We start from the raw sequence: 17,248 nt of genomic DNA on the forward strand, positions 1-17,248 counted from the left end.
AGTTGCTGTCATGTGACCAGGAGTTCACGGGTTGGAGCCGTGGAAACAGCCTCTTGCAGAAATGCAAGGTAAGGCTGCATACAATAGACCCTTGTGGTCCGGTCCTTTCCCGGATCCCGCGCATAGCGGGAGCTTGGTGCACTGGTTCTGCCCTTTTTTTTTTTCATGACTCATTTAGCAGTACATTTGCCATATTATTAGCTTCGATGTAACAATGACCAGCGACAAAGCCAATGTGCCATGGGAGATTGACAAAGCCAATGTGCCGTATTATTAGCTTCCATGTAACAATGACCAGTGACAAAGCCAATATGCCATGGGAGATTGACATTTTTGTTGAACTATCAACCTATCTTATTTATCTATAGTAGTTAATACTCCTTTCTTTCCGGACTGTTCTACCATGACTTTCTTGCTTTTGTTATTCCTTGTTTTCATATTGTTTTCGATATGCTTGGTCCTATTTGACCTTTTGTCTTGTTTTCCTCTCTTGAGCCGAGGGTCTTTCGGAAACAGCCGCCCTACCTTTCAAGGTGGGGATTAGGTCTGCGTACACTCTACCCTCCCCAGATCCCACATAGTGAGATTATACTGGGCTTGTTGTTGTTGTTGTTGTATGAACTATCAACTTACCATTATAGTTCTATCAAGATTGCCTTAGCTTATGTGAGATTGCTTTAGTTTACGTGAGATTGCTAGTATCATAATCCATGCTTTGTGAAAAGGCATAATCATATCACCTCCAAATTTTCTAAAAATCCCACCCGTACCAATTAGCTCATTACCCTGCTCGCAAACATTTGTATTGAGCTTGACCCAGACAAAGAGAGGTCTTTTCCACTGAACATGAAAGCATATAATCACAGCCATAAATGGCTCCACTTCGTCTCTTGATTTTAAGACCATTATGAATCTTCTGCCTTTTGGTAGCTGTTTCCTGGCTTTGGACTTTTTGTTTTCTATATGATTTTCTGTAACGACCCGTTTGGTCATTTAGCACTTTTGAACTCGTTTTTGCTAAAATACCCTTTTCGTAGTTTTAAAGGGTATTCTTGACTTGTGGGAATTGGTGGCACGGTAATTTAATTGGCGGATACTTTTTGAAATATATTTATTTAATGAGTATGAATAGTTTATTCAAAGGAATATTATTTGTATCCATACAAGGTATAAGTTGGTAAATAAAGTATTTGATACAGTGATAAATTTTTATAAGTACACAACGTGGCACGTGAGTCTTGAGCGAAAGTTCGCTGCCCATTTATAAGGGTCAATTATGATGATTTGCACTCTATACGAAAATAGAGGTAAATTTGGGATTTGTTGTTTGTGTATACTAACTAGCAGTAACTTTACATTGGGCATTACCCCACTTTTTCTAATAATTAGGTGTGGACTTTTACTTTAGATTAGGTGGATGTTTAGTGGGCCCCAAGAAATGCCCATTCTCAAGGAAAAGAAACACAACACGTAAATAGACTAGAAAGGCATCATTCTTTCATTTCTTAAACCAAATACAATCCCTAAACATCCATGTGGCGGCTTAAAAAGAATAGCGGGGGACAGACTTTGGGAGTTGCAATTAGTTTTCCTTTTTCATTTACAGTGGTAATTTTGTTCTTAGGTATGAACTTCCTAACATCATTTTCCTTGAAAGATGAATTTTAGATTTCAGGTAATGTAGTATTACTTTTAAAAGTGCATTTTCTATCACCTCGTGTTGCACATGGTATTTATACTATATATAAGCATGAATTTGGAGGTGGTTTCGTCGTCCACATCCAACTCATGTTAAAAAAAGAAAAAGAAAAAATGTGGATCTCATATTAAAAAATCAAACAATATTCATGCAATTCTCAAAGTATATCCTATTAAGTAAAACATTCTCATATTTCAAAAAGCTCCCACCGTAAACCCTAAAAAACAAACCCTAAACCCTATTATTTGATGTCGGCATGGCTACGACCATCGCCGGTGCATGGCCACCCCTACCTAAGGGTGACCAGCATCGGCTTCCAGAAGAACCACCACCGAAACAACATCTATATGCCCAGATATTAAACCCTTTGATTGAAACAACCACTATAAAACCTAACCCAAACCCTATTCAAGAGAAACCCCTAACGTATGTGCATGGCGAGCCCATAGTGTTGTGGGATGAAGCGGAAGTGAATGCAATGATAATACAAGAGAAGCTTCAATACGCAGTGATAGGAAAGTTCTCATATGGATGGCCTGAACTTGGAGAATTACGCAAAATAATCCCTCTTCAATGCGAGATAAAATTTGAGTGCCCCATTGGATATTTGTGTGAAAGACATCTTCTCCTCAGATTATAATCCATGGAAGACTATATTCATGTGATGTCCAAACCTGCGTACTACTTGAAGGCTAAGGATGGTTTCTATCAGATGAGAGTACAAAAATGGGAACCTTGGTTCCATCCGGAATATGAAACCTTGACTGCCCTTGCATGGATATCTTTTCCTTCATTAGCTCCTAACCTTTTTGTGAAGGAGTCTCTTTTTACAATGGCTAAAGCAATAGGGAAACCTTTACATGTTGATATGGCAATAAAGAACAAGTCTAGACCTAGTTGTGCAAAGGTGAAGGTAGAGGTTGATTTGTTAAAAGACTTCCCTAAAAGAATTAATGTTGGCAGGAAAAGGTCGACACTGGAGAGATCATTGCAAACTGGATCGATATTAAATATGATTATATGCCAAAGTATTGTAAATCATGAAGACTACAAGGACACAATGAGAAGGAATGCTTTGTGCTTCATCCAGATTTAAAACCAGCAAAGGAGAGTAAGGATGAAGAACATGCAGAGACAAGTGTTACTGATGCAAATATGAAACAAAATGGACAGGTTGCAAAGGATGCTACATGCACAATCTTGTGGTGGATAAAGGAAATAAAGCAATGAATAATGAAGTACCAGCAAAAGATACTTGAAATCATGGCAGGAGAAAGAATGAAAAGGCACAGAAGAGAAAACAAGAGAATATGCACAAGAGGGTGGAGCATGAAGGAGTGATTAATGGTTGGGCGATAGTAAAGGATAACAAAATCAATAATCCTCAGGCTGATGATGTTGGTAAGGATGTGCAAATTAATAACTCTTTTGTAGTCCTTGATGAATAAAACGAGAAGGAAATCAACTTGGAAAATATGGAGAAACAAGACAAAGAAAACTCTGGAGCAGAAAAAGAATCAACAAAACCTTGGGTAGAAAAGTCTTTTCGTAAGCAAGCAAAAAATAGTGTTCCAGCTGAAGATCAAGTGGAACTATCAGAAAGTATGTAGCAAAATCAGAAGGAGGTTTTAATAGTTGATGAAGTTGGAAGTAATGGCTCAAAGATCAATGAGGTAGGAGACAATACTGAACAACTGAGAGATCAGGTCATCAGTAATACTATAGTCTAGATTAGCACAGAAGTAGTAGAGATAGATGGAAAGCCTGCATAATCAGTAGAGGGGAAAGAGGCAAATGGGCAAAGTATTAGCACAAGCCAGGAAGCAGTGGTGGAAAAGGGTGAACATGATAAGTGGAAAGAGGACAAGATAGAAGAAGAGGGAACTGAGGAGCAATCCTTAGATATCAGTCCTAGTAATCATCCAAAGGAGCCTGGTGGATCAATCTCAAAGACTCCAAGAAGTAATCCCTCTCAGGAAATAAAAAATCAGGAGCTTAAGGAAGATTTGCTCAATGTTCAAATTTATCAAGTGTCAAGAGTAGCAGATCTCTCTCCTAGATAGACAAGGCAAATGAGGAACTCAAAAATAAAAGGAGGAAAGAAGGAAACCATTCCCCCTGTCAAACTAGTATCAAACAGGTAGGTAGCCTCCAAACAATCTTGATCATGATGAATAAGCTCTTATTGTGGAATATCAGATCAGTTAATACTCAGCAATCTTTTGAGAGATTAACTAATCTGAATAGAATAAACATATACAGTATTATTGGTCTGATGGAACCTTTTGAAGATGCTGAACATATAGAAAGATTTAGAAGGAAGTTAGGTATGGAAACAACTTTTGTCAATATCTCAGGCAAAATCTGGTTATTCCTATCAGAGGATGTACAGGGTTCTGTGGAGATAGACAATGAACATCATATTACTTTGAAGCTGTTTCACCAAAGTTTAAACTGTAATATAGTCTTAACAGTGGTTTATGCCTCTTGTGATGCTGGAGAAAGAAGAGTTCTTTGGGATTCTATTAACCAGGTATCTAATCTTTTTGATTTACCTTGGCTGGTGGGAGGTGACTTCAATGTCATATCTACAGAAGAGGAAAAATTAGGAGATCTACCAGTCTTGTATAATGAGATAGCAAATTTCAATAATTGTCTCAGCAGTTGTGGTTTACAGGATCTTGGATATGTAGGTAGCACATATACATGGTGGAATGGAAGAGTTGAAGAAGCACGCATTTTTAAAATATTGGATAGGATGGTTTGTAATGATAAATTGCTAGATGTAATGCCCACCATGAAGGTGACTCATCTGATAAAAAAGGGATCAGATCACTCTCCTTTTGGAACTTGAATTCTCCACAACTACTGAGGTGATCATAAAGCCTTTTAAGTTCTTGAATTTTTGGGTCCAATATGAGAGTTTCTAGGAGGTTATCAAGAAACACTGGTGTATAGATTTTGAAGGAAATCCATTTACTAAGTTTCGTCACAAGCTCAAAAAGGTGAAGAATGCATTGAGAATTTGGAGTAAGAACACCTATGGCAATATTTTTCAGAAATTGCATCACTGGAAGAGGTAATCAAAGTCCATGAGGAACAGTTTGAATCATCTCCAACAGTACAGAATAGAGAGAGACTACATAGGGTATATGCAGACCTGAGTAGATTTTTACATTTGGAAGAACTGTTTTGGAAACAGAAGTCAGAACTAACATGGTTTCAAGATGGAGATAGAAACTCAAAGTTCTTCCATGCTTATGTAAAAGGGAGGAGAAGGAAGCTTATAGTGGATAATATCCAAGATGCTGATGGAAATTGGCTAAATAATCAAGAGGAGATCTCACAAGAAGCAGTCATGTGTTATCAGAAGCAGTTTGAAGAAGACAGAATTCCTTCTAAGTTTGGTTTGCTAAAGAATATTCCTACCCTAGTCACAGAAGATCAGAATCATACCATGGAGATGCTACCAAATGAAGAAGAAGTCAAATAAGTTGTTTTTGCCTTGAATGGAGAAAGTGCCTGTGGTCCTGATGGATTCACAGGATTGTTCTTTCAATCAACTTGGGAGATAGTCAAACTAGATGTAGTGGATATGGTGAAGGCATTCTTTATGGGGCAAGAATTGCCAAGATTCATCACTCATACAAATCTGATCCTTATCCCTAAGAAAGAGCAGGTGCAAAGTTTCTCAGATCTGAGGCCAATAAGTCTCAGCAATTTTACAAACAAAATCATCTCAAGGGAATTGCATGAAAGATTAGTAAAACTGCTGCCAGGTTTGATTTCTGAGAATCAATCAGCTTTTGTGAAGGGAAGGAGTATCATGGAGAATGTACTACTCACTCAGGAGATTGTCAGAGATATAAGCAAGAGAACTAAAACAACAAATGTAGTGGTTAAATTGGATATGACCAAGGCATATGATAGAGTCTCTTGGCTCTTCCTCACCAAAGTGCTTAGGAAATTTGGTTTTAGTGAGGTGCTAATTGACACGGTGTTCAGGCTACTATCAAACAACTGGTATTCAGTTCTCTTGAATGGGCAAGCACATGGTTTTTTCAAGTCATCAAGGAGAGTTAAACAAGGTGACCCTCTATCCCTCACCCTTTTCATCTTAGCTGCTGAGGCATTATCAAGGGGACTAAATGCATTGTATAAAAACTCAAGGTTTGTGGAGTATGGTATGCCAAAATGGAGTCCAATAATTAATCATTTGTTATATGCTGATGACACAATTCTTTTTGTCTCTGCTGACTAATATTCAGTAAAACTGATGATGAGAGTGCTAAATAGATATGAGAAGGTATCAGTCCAGTTGATAAATTAGAATAAGAGTGCCTTCTATGTTGATGAAAAGGTGCAGAGTGGTTTGGTGTCAAGGCTGAAACAAATCACAGGAATTAGGCAAGGCCTCTTCCCATTCACATATCTTGGCTGCCCAATTTTCTACAGTAGGAACAGAATTTCACATTATGATACAGTTGTGAAAAAGATTGCTAAAAGGGTGAATGCATGGCAAGGGAACCTACTGTCATATGGTGGAAGAGCAACACTGATACCTCATGTATTACAAAGCATGCTTGTATACCTATTATCAGGAATGAACCCTCCAAAGGGTGTGATCAGACAAATGCATAGTATTTTCTAAAGGTTTTTCTGGTCAAACACTGGTGACAAGAAAGGTGTACATTGGGTTAAATGGGAAACACTGTCATTGCGTAAAGATGAAGGTGGACTAGGGTTCAGATCACTATTTGAAGTACCAAATGCCCTTTTCTGTAGACTATGGTGGAATCTCAGAACAAAGCCTTCATTGTGGAGTTCGTTCATGATAAATAAATACTGCAAAAAGCTTCATCCTGTGACTGCACATGCTAAAAGGGCATCTTGTATCTGGAGAAAGTTGATAATAGTAAGAGAACTGGTGGAGCATCAGATATGGTGGCAAGTGAAAATAGGGGATTCTAGCTTCTGGTTTGACAACTGGACAAATCTTGGTGCATTATATCATGTCCTATCTGAGGATAGTTTGGAGGAGGAAATAGAAGTTCAGAATTTTTCCAGTACAGAAGGATGGAATGCACAAGTTCTAATTCAATATATACCTGAAGAGTATGTAAAGCACGTGATAGAGACTATTCCCCCCCTCAAATAACAGATGGGTTAGACAAAAGCTGGTGGTTACTGGAAAAAAATGGAAGGTTCTCAGTCAAAAGTGCTCGGGAGTATGTGAGGCATAGAGAAGTGAAAATGGATATCTATAATCAGATGTGGAGGAAACATCTTCCATTTAAGTTTTCATTCACACTTTGGAGAGCCTGGAGATATAAAATGTCAGTTGATGATGTAATTTGCAGAAGAGGAATACAATTGACATCAAAATGCTGGTGTTGCACAGAACCAAAACAAGAAACAATGTCACATCTTTTTCTAACCTCTCCCACAGCCTTAAAACTGTGGAGAATGTTTGCTAATTTTGCAGGTATTCAACTGGTGGGACATTATATTCCATATATGATCTCAAAGTGGTGGACAAAGAGTTGCAGACACATCCTGAGGCCTATAATTCATGCAATCCCTGCAATCATAATCTGGAGTCTATGGAGGAGAAGAAATATCATTAAACATGGGGGTATAATGGGATTCAGTGGTCTAATCTATCAGATCAACAAATATCTTTTGGCAATTACTGCAAACAGCTTATCCCAAACTGCAGTCCTTCCCATCAAAATTACCTGCTATGGTTCAGTACTTGGAAGAGATCAGGCCTAGAATGAGGTATTAGTTCATCTATTGGGATCCACCCCCTGATGGTATGATAAAATGCAATACAAATGATGCAAGTAAAGGCAATCCAGGGAGGAGTTCATATGGCTATTGCTTGAGGAACTCACTTGGTGATCTGATATATGCAGAAGGAAAGGATATTCATGAGACAACTAATATAGAAGCTGAAGCTGTGACAATCAAAGAGGCTATCTATCATTGTGTGGCAAATAACATACAAGAGGTACTAGTTGAGACAGACTCCATGGTGATGAAGAACATCATAGAAGGAACCTGGGAAATTCCATGGTAGCTTATTGTTATAGTAGAAGACATCACACAGCTACTGACAATGTGTGAGGTTAAATTTCAACATGTCAAGAGGGAGGGAAACAATCTAGCAGATTATATTGCAAACCAAGCCATACTGCTGGGATCAGTAGAATATAAGCAATACAAAGATCTTCCTTCTCAAGGTAGAAGACTGTTGAATCTAGACAAACAACATTATCCAAATATCAGATCAAGAACTTTGAAGCTAGGGTGATCAGAAGTAATGCAACTGCAGCTGGAGCTTGGATAATTCTTATTATTCTACAACATCAACAACATCAGACAGCGTGGATGGAAATTTTGTACATGGGAGGCAAATATCATTACAAGGGTTCAAGGATGCAACAAACTCAATAGTCCTATTTCCTTGCATTTTTGGACCTTTCCTTTTTACTATTTTTTTTCTTTCTTTATTTTTGCCTATTTTGTATTTTCTGGATCTTTGTACTTCTACTGTTATTTGATGATTAATAAAATAAATCAATAGGCATGTCCTATTGATATATTTGATTAAAACAAATATCCCATTAAGTTAATAATGACGATTAATTTTTCAAAAGTAGTTCTGAATATATTCTTATCAAGCTTCATTTTTTAAAATTTACTATTACAACTGATTACATTTTGTAGTTCCATGGGTGATATCTTACCTCATCAACTGTAATTCTATAATCAAATTAATTGAATATTGTTACAACTGGAAAAAAAAAGTGGACCCTATATTTTAAAAAATCAAGCAATATAAAAAAAAAAAAAAACATAGACCCCATATTAAAAATAAGCAATATCATAAAAAAATGTGGATCCCATATTAAAAAATCAAGCAATATCCATGTAATTCTCAAAGTATTCCCCATTAAGTCAATAATGGTGATTAATTTTTCAAAAGTAGTTCTGAATATATTATTATCAAGCTCCGTTTTTTAAAATTTACTATTACAACTGATAACATTTTGTAGTTCCATGGGTGATATCTTACCTCACCAACTGTAATTCTATAGTCAAATTAATTGAATATGGTTACAACTGATAAAATGAATTACTCGAATGTTTATTGCAATACTGTTTAATATACTAAAAAGAAACTAAGATGGATATTACATTCTCAAAAGGCATTTTCCAATGTCTTAAGTTTCTAATTATATACGGAGCACCATAATAGCCAAAATAATTTATTAGTACATACTTATGATGGGTTAAGTTAAAAAATAAAAGGATAGAAATCCTATACCGCGTCCATGTCCATGTTATATGACACAATATACATAATCACCGTATGTATAAAAAGTTTCACATTTTAGCCTAGGAGAATGGTAGTTCAAATGACATTTCCGTATTTAAAAATAGTTAAAAATTTAATAAGTTTTGAAATTCTGATTCAAATTTGATTAACGCGTAGTTTAAAAAGTGTCTATTAGCAGCCTTTTTCTTAAATAAAGTCATATAAACTGAAACAAAGAAATAACATCATGACACAAATTATTGAACCCGTGCTCCCAAAATTTCTATCTTTACATACGTGACTTTCAAGAAATGTTGTAGAATATATCAATTCTTTTTATAATTGCATAATAATAAAATTATAAATATATGTTGAAGAACATTATAAATATATGTTGGGCTCGTGCTGGCACTGCTCTGGTATCTAGTAGATATATAATTATAAGGATTGTTGGACCACTATAGCAACGAAAAAAAAAGAGTAGTTCTATTTGGAAAAGTTGTAAAAATATAAAAGAATTTTATTAGCTTTGTACATCACAAAGAAGTGACGTTTTAGCCAGTAAAAGTGATGGAAACAAACAAGTTAGAAGCAGAAATATTGGAGTTCATTTGTTAGTTTTCAATTTGACTAACATAATAATTGGGGCTAATAATGAAGTAATGATGACCAAATAATTTTAGGCAATAATGATAAAAGTGTTGTAGTGTAAATGGTTCTGTACGTTTTTTTTTTCTTATTTAAGAGTCACTGTTTCAAATTTTCCTCCTTCTTTAGAAATTTTATGATGTTTATTATGTTCCAGCTTCAGTCTTTATATGTTGGGCCAATCTAATTGAATATTAGGTGTATTGGATTATATGTACGAATTAAAATTCATGGTATTTGAGTTGTGGAAAATGAGAATTAAATCCCAAGTTAAGATTTAGACTCGTAATTAACGTAAGTTATATATTTGATAGACACGGTCGGTTCGGAAGCACTTCGGAAGGGAAAAGCTTTGGTGTGAGATTTCATGGCACATGTTCGCCATTGAGGTAGGTTACGGTCTACTTTAGTTAGACTCTGATTAGAGAATCGTATGTAGTTGTAGAAAGTGACGGGGATAGCATGATAGGCCTTCGGGTATGAAGCGGAGGTGAATTCCAATTAGGTTGGTTCTGTCAGCTGTTATGTGGGCTTGTCGCCATATGTGTTATTTTATGTGATTGTCACCTATTGGTATCTCTGTCATATACTAGCTCACTCATCACATGGAAGGAAAGTGTTATATTGATAATTGAACTGGGAACAATAACATGACTTGTACTTTTTGATTGTATATTGGTGATATTGTTGAGACTGATATCATGCATGGCATGCTTTTCATATTATTCTTACGTTTTCCTGATAGTGAGGTGAGTGATTGAGAGACTCCGAGGTCTTTACCGGAGATTGAGAGTGATAGAGAGACTCTGAGGTCTGTGCCGAAGATTGAGAGTGATTGATAGCCTTCGAGGTTTCTGCCGGAGAGCACGAGTGGTACATGGACTTCGCGGGTCCTGCATGGGTCATGGCTTTGAGGCACAACCCTTAGCATGTGTGTACAAGAGTGGAGTGAGAGACGTGACCATTGCATTGCATTGCATTACATTCATCCACTCATATATTTGACTGATCATTTGGTGAACTATATTTGTCATGGTTGATTTCATGATTCCTTTACACATTACTTATATGTGATACATGGCCATACCTATTTGCTCTATGTGTTACTTGTTAGTTTCCATTTCTTCATGCGTTATCTAATCATTGTCGGCCTATGATGCTTACCGGTACTAGTGTTGTACTGATACTACTCTTGTTGCACTTTTGTTGAGTGCAGAGTACGATCCAGGCTCCAGTTCTACGCCCCGTGGTTGATACGCGAGGGTGACATCTTTCGGTCATTTAGGGTGAGCTATTTGGTCATCCGTGGCCCCTGAAGGACCCTCTTATTTAATTCTATTTTCTTATTTATTTATTTATTTATTTATTCATTCATTCGACAGACAATATGTAGCCTTTGTGTATTTTCAGAGTTTTACTCCAGACTATGTCCAGCGCTCTTGTACCCTTTGATCAGATTTTGGGGGATGTCGTGACATTTCTAGTGATGATAAGTATTTAAGACTTGATAACTTCTTCTTCTTTTAGTTTCTGCTTATTTAACTTGTTATTGAGAATGTGGTTCGCCTACTCGGGAGAATAGTGTAGGTGCCACCGCGACTCGTGAATTGGGTCGTGACAAGTTAGTATCAGAGCTTTTAGGTTAATTGGTCTAATGAGTACAAGAGAAATGTCTAGTTGAGTCTTACGGATTGGTACGTAGACGTCCGTACCCATCCTCGAGAGGCTATAGGACATTTAGGAAACACTCCACTTCTTTCTCTCTTTTCGTACTAGTTCAATCCGATTGGTATCTGGTTCATTCTTTTCGTGCGAGATTGTTCAGATTGATATCTTAAACCTCGTTTCTATGTTCTCTCACAGATGGTGAGGACACAATCGACCGCTATTGGAGGCCAGGAGCCTGCACCTACACCCACATCCATACCCGTCGCCCGAGCAGCTGTCCGTGGGCGAGGCAGGTGACGTGGCAGAAGACAGGCAGGGGCAGAGGCCGTGCAGCTATTCCAGATAGGGACCAAGCACTAACACCTACTCAGGACCCAGACAGAGAGTTAACTCCGGAGCTTGAGGACATTCCAGAGGAGTAGATTAGGGCTGCTGAGGCACAACCTGGGGTCGCTGCTACTCCTGATTTTCAGAAGGCTGTGTTTCGAGTGTTGGGGTACTTTGACAGTTTGGCTCAGGCGGGCATGATTCTAGTTACTCCAGATGGCTCGCAGACTAGAGCGGGAGGTCATACTCCTGATGCTACGGTTGCTGCAGGATTTCGGAGATCGAGGGTATTGCCGGTAGCAGTAGTGGCTTCCCGTATTGATGCTACTCCAGTGCCTGATTTTGCTCTAAGGCCTATGGATGGGCCAGTGTTGACCAATGAGAAGCGAAGATTGTTCGATTGGTTCACCAAAATGAGCTTTCAAAAGCTCAAGGCTTTTTGACTTCAGTCCTGATTTTGGCTTTACCTGTGGAGGGAAAGGACTTTACTGTTTGTTGTGATGCTTCTCGAATTGTCTTGGGTTGTGTGTTGATGCAAGAAGGTAAGGTGATGGCATATGCTTTGAGGCAGTTGAAAGTTCATGAGAAGAACTACCCCACTCATGACTTAGAGTTGGCAGCGGTGGTCTTTGCTTTGAAAAGTTGGAGGCATTACTTGTACGGAGTCCATTGTGAGGTCTTCATAGACCATCGTAGTCTTCAGCATGTGTTTAGTCAGAAGGATCTGAACTCGAGGCAGCGTAGATGGATGGAGTTGCTCAAGTATTATGATATCACTATTCTTTATCATCCGGGAAAAGCTAATGTGGTAGCTGATGCGTTGAGCCGAAAGGCAGTGAGTACGGGCATCTTAGCGCGTTTGATTGTGGGAAAGCGTCCTTTAGCTATGGAGGTTCAGTATTTGGCTAATAGAATGGTGAGACTCGATATTTTAGATCCTGGTAAGGTTCTAGCTTGTGTGGAGGCGAGGTCGTCTCTTTTGGAGCAGATTAGGGCCCAGCAGTTTGAGGATGCGAAATTGTACAAAATTCGGGATAAGGTGCTAAGTGGAGAAGCCAAGGAGGCTATTCTTGATGATGAGGGTGTTTTGAAGATTAAGGGGCGCATTTGCATTCCTAGAGTTAGTGATTTGATTCCGTTGATATTGAAAGAGGCTCATAGTTGCAGGTACTCCATTCATCCGGGTGCAACAAAGATGTATCGTGATTTGAGACAGCATTACTGGTGGGGTAGGATGAAGAGGGATATTGTGGAGTTTGTTGCCCGGTGTTTGAATTGCCAGCAGGTTCAGCATGAACACCAGAGACCAGGTAGTGTGCTTTAGAGGATGCCCATTCCTGAGTGGAAGTGGGATAAGATTGCTATGGATTTCGTGGTTGGTCTTCTGAAGACTTTGGGTAAGTTTGATTCTATTTGGGTTATTGTAAATAGGTTGACTAAATCTACGCACTTCATTCTGGTTCAGATTACTTATAATGCAGAGAAGTTAGCCAGGATTTACATCCGAGAAATAGTGCGATTGCACGGGGTTCCTATTTCCATCATTTCTGACAGAGGCACTCAGTTTACTTCCCATTTCTGGGAGACTTTGCAGAAGGAATTGGGAACTCAGTTAAATCTTAGCATCGCGTTCCACCGGCAGACTGATGGTCAATCCGAGAGGACTATTCAGGTGCTTGAGGATATGTTGAGGGCTTGTGTTATTGATTTTGGTGGTCATTGGGACAAATTCTTACCCTTGGCAGAGTTCGCGTACAACAATAGCTACCATTCCAGTATTGATATGGCGCCATTCGAGGCTCTATATGGTAGGAGCTGTCGTTCTACTATTGGGTGGTTTGATGCTTTTGAGGTTTGACCTTAGGGTACAGATGAGGGAGTCTTTGGACAAGGTAATGCTTATTCAAGAAAAATTTCTAGCAGCTCAGAGTAGGCAGAAGGAGTATGCGGAGCGGAAGGTTAGTGATATGGAGTTTATGGTTGGTGAGCGGGTCCTATTGAAGGTTTCACCCATAAAGGGTGTGATGCGATTTGGGAAGAGGGGCAAGTTGAGCCTGAGGTTTATTGGCCCATTTGAGATTCTTCATCATGTTGGAGAGGTAGCTTATGAGTTGGCTTTGCCACCAGTTTTGGCAGGTGTTCATCCGGTATTCCATGTTGCCATGCTAAAGAAGTACCATTCAGACGGGTCTTATATCATTCAGTGGGATTCGGCACTATTTGATCAGAATCTATCCTTCGAAGCAGAGCCGGTAGCAATCCTAGATAGGCAAGTGAGGAAGTTAAGGTCCAAGGACATTGCTTCAGTCAAGGTGCATTGGAAGCACTGTCCGGTTGAGGAGGCCACTTGGGAGACCGAGGCGGATATGCGGAGTAGATACCCTGAGTGGTTCAACAGTTCTGGTACCTCATTTTCTCCACCTTTTCCCTTGTCGCTCGAGGACGAGCAATTGTTTGATTGGTATCTGATGTAATGACCCGTTTGGTCGTTTAACACTTTTGAACTCGTTTTTGTTAAAATACCCTTTTCGTAGTTGTAAAGGGTATTCTTGACTTACGGGGAATTGGTGGCACGGTAATTTAATTGGCGGATACTTTTTGAAATATATTTATTTAATGAGTATGAATAGTTTATTCAAAGGAATATTATTTGTATCCATACAAGGTATAAGTTGGTAAATAAAGTATTTGACACAGTGATAAATTTTTATAAGTACACAAGGTGGGACGTGTGTCTTGAGCGAAAGTTCGCTGCCCATTTAAAAGGGTCAGTTATGATGATTTGCACTCTATACAAATTTGTTGTTTGTGTACACTAACTAGCAGTAACTTTACATTGGGCATTACCCCACTTTTCCTAATAAATAGGTGTGGACTTTTACTTTAGACTAGGTGGATGTTTAGTGGGCCCTAGGAAATGCCCATTCTCAAGGGAAAGAAACACAACACCTTAATAGACTAGAAGGGCATCATTCTTTCATTTCTTAAACCAAATACACTCCTTAAACATTCATGTGGCGGCTTGAAAAAGAATAGTGGGGACAGACTTTGGGAGTTGCAATTAGTTTTCCTTTTTCATTTACAGTGGTAATTTTGTTCTCAGGTATGAACTTCCTAACATTATTTTCCCTAAAAGATGAATTTTAGATTTCAGGTTATGTAGTATTACTTCTAAAAGTGTATTTTCTATGGCCCCGTGTTGCACATGGTATAGATATATAATTATTAGGATTGTTGGACCACTGTAGCAACGAAAAAAAAAGTAGTTTTATTTGACAAAGTTGTGAAAATATAAAAGAATTTTATTAGCTTTGTATATCACAAAGAAGTGACGTTTTAGCTAGCAAAAGTGATGGAAACGAACAATTTAGAAGCAGAAATATTAAAGTCCATTTGTTAGTTTTCAATTTGACTAACATAATGATTGGGGCTAATAATGAAGTAATGATGACCAAATCATTTTAGGCAACAATGATAAAAGTGTTGTAGTGTAAATGGTTATGTACGTTTTTTTCTTATTTAAGAGTCAATGTTTCAAATTTTCCTCCTTTAGAAATTTTATTATGTTTATTATGTTCCAGCTTCAGTCTTTATATATTGGGCCAATCTAATTGAATATTAGGTGTATTGGATTATATGTACGTATTCAAATTCATGGTATTTGAGTTGTGGAAAATGAGAATTAAATCCCAAGTTAAGATTTAGACTCGTAATTAGTTAGACTCTGATTAGAGAATCGTATGTAGTTGTAGAAAGTGACGGGGATAGCATGATAGGCCTATGGGTATGAAGCGGAGGTGAATTCCAATTAGGTTGGTTCTGTCAGTTGTTATGTGGGCTTGTCGCCATATGTGTTATTTTATGTGATTGTCACCTATTGGTATCTATGTCATATACTAGCTCACTCATCACATGGAGGGGAAGTGTTATATTAACAATTGAACTGGGAACAATAACATGACTTGTACTTGTTGATTGTATATTGGTGATATTGTTGACATTGATATCATGCATGACATGCTTTTCATATTATTCTTACGTTTTCCTGATAGTGAGGTGAGTGATTGAGAGACTCCGAGGTCATTTCCGGATATTGAGAGTGATAGAGAGACTCCGAGGTCTGTGCCGGAGATTGAGAGTGATTGATAGCCTCCAAGGTTTCTGTCGGAGAGCACGAGTGGTACATGGACTTCGTTGGTCCCGCATATGGCTTTGGGGCAATGCCCTTAGCATGTGTGTGCGAGAGTGGAGTGAGAGAGGTGGCTATTGCATTGCATTGCATTCATCCACTCGTATATTTGACTGATCATTTGGTGAAATATATCTGTCTTGGTTGATTTCATGATTCCTTTACACATTTCTTGTATGTGATACATGACCACACCTATTTGCTCTATGTGCTACTTATTAGTTTTCACTTCTTCATGCATTATCTAATCATTGTCGGCCTATGATGCTTACCGGTACTAGTGTTTTACTGATACTACTCTTGCTGCACTTTTGTTGAGTGCAGAGTACGATCCAGGCTCCAGTTCTACGCCCTTGGCTGATACGCGAGGGTGACATCTTTCGGTCATTTAGGGCGAGCTACTTGGTCATCCGTGGCCCTTGAAGGACCCTCTTATTTAATTCTATTTTCTTATTTATTTATTCGACAGATAGTATGTACCCTTCGGCTATTTTTAGACTTTTATTCTAGACTATGTTTAGCGCTCTTGTACCCTTTGACCAGATTTTGGGGGATGTCGTGACATTTCTACTGATGATAAGTATTTAAGACTTGATAACTTCTTCTTTTAGTTTCCACTTATTTAACTTGTTATTGGAAATGTGGTTCGCCTACTCGGGAGAATAGTGTAGGTGCACCCCGACTCGTGAATTGGGTCGTGGCATTTTCCTCCTTCACAGGACCAGATTTCTTGATTGAGATAACCTGTTTATTAGGTATAGTCCTATCCACTTGAAGGTTATTACTCCTCTCAATTGGTGGCTGTTTTTTTGTCTGTTCCAAATCAGAGTTCATTGGCTGGGTTTTCCTATTACTTCTAGCATTCTGAGCCTCGTTATCTATAGAGAGGATACATTCTCTAAGTGTCCTTGGTGTATACATTTGAAGTAATAATCTCGTACGGAGCTATACTCTTTTCCTTGCTGAAATCACCATTCTCTATCCCACTTCCATAGTTTGTACCCACCTAGATTGATTTTTGCCTCTGCACAACTAAATCAATTTCTATTTTGAATTTAGAAAAATTAGGTCTAGACTTAGTTGCACTAGCCTTATCAATAGTTAGTACTAAAGTACCTATAGGAGAGGTTGTTAGAACAAGAATAATAATATCTTCCAACTGCGAATTGAAATATCATCAATTTATTAGAATATAAATAATTATACTATTAGAGACCCAAGATATGACTTGCTTGGTTTAGAGGCACGTCAGACGTTTGTTGAAGATAGTTGTAGTTTCTCCTACCAGCAAATGAAAGAATAAATGACAAGTCTATCTTCAGCATTCAACTAAGCCACACAACAAGTAGCATTGACGAACGCTGCTCTTCTATTAATAGGTTCATGAATTTGT

The 17,248-nt window shown here is 38.2% G+C and overlaps 1 protein-coding gene across 1 annotated transcript; it reads left to right on the forward strand.

The window, feature by feature from the left end:
* Window positions 1-3,771: 3,771 nt before the first annotated feature.
* LOC132611846 (uncharacterized) lies at window positions 3,772-4,553 on the forward strand. The gene is made up of 2 exons (XM_060326210.1): window positions 3,772-3,839; window positions 3,899-4,553. The coding sequence occupies exons 1-2, from the start codon at window positions 3,772-3,774 to the stop codon at window positions 4,551-4,553; spliced, it is 723 nt and encodes a 240-aa protein (XP_060182193.1).
* Window positions 4,554-17,248: the final 12,695 nt, after the last annotated feature.

Source organism: Lycium barbarum, chromosome 9 (assembly GCF_019175385.1).
Source record: "Lycium barbarum isolate Lr01 chromosome 9, ASM1917538v2, whole genome shotgun sequence".
Lineage (NCBI taxonomy): Eukaryota > Viridiplantae > Streptophyta > Magnoliopsida > Solanales > Solanaceae > Lycium > Lycium barbarum.

Coding starts and splice junctions, on each gene's coding strand:
- LOC132611846 (XM_060326210.1), top strand. CDS start 3,772: ATGAGGAACTCAAAAATAAAAGGAGGAAAGAAGGAAACCATTCCCCCT. Junction 3,840..3,898: donor GTCAAACTAGTATCAAACAG/GTAGGTAGCCTC, acceptor GTGGAATATCAG/ATCAGTTAATACTCAGCAAT.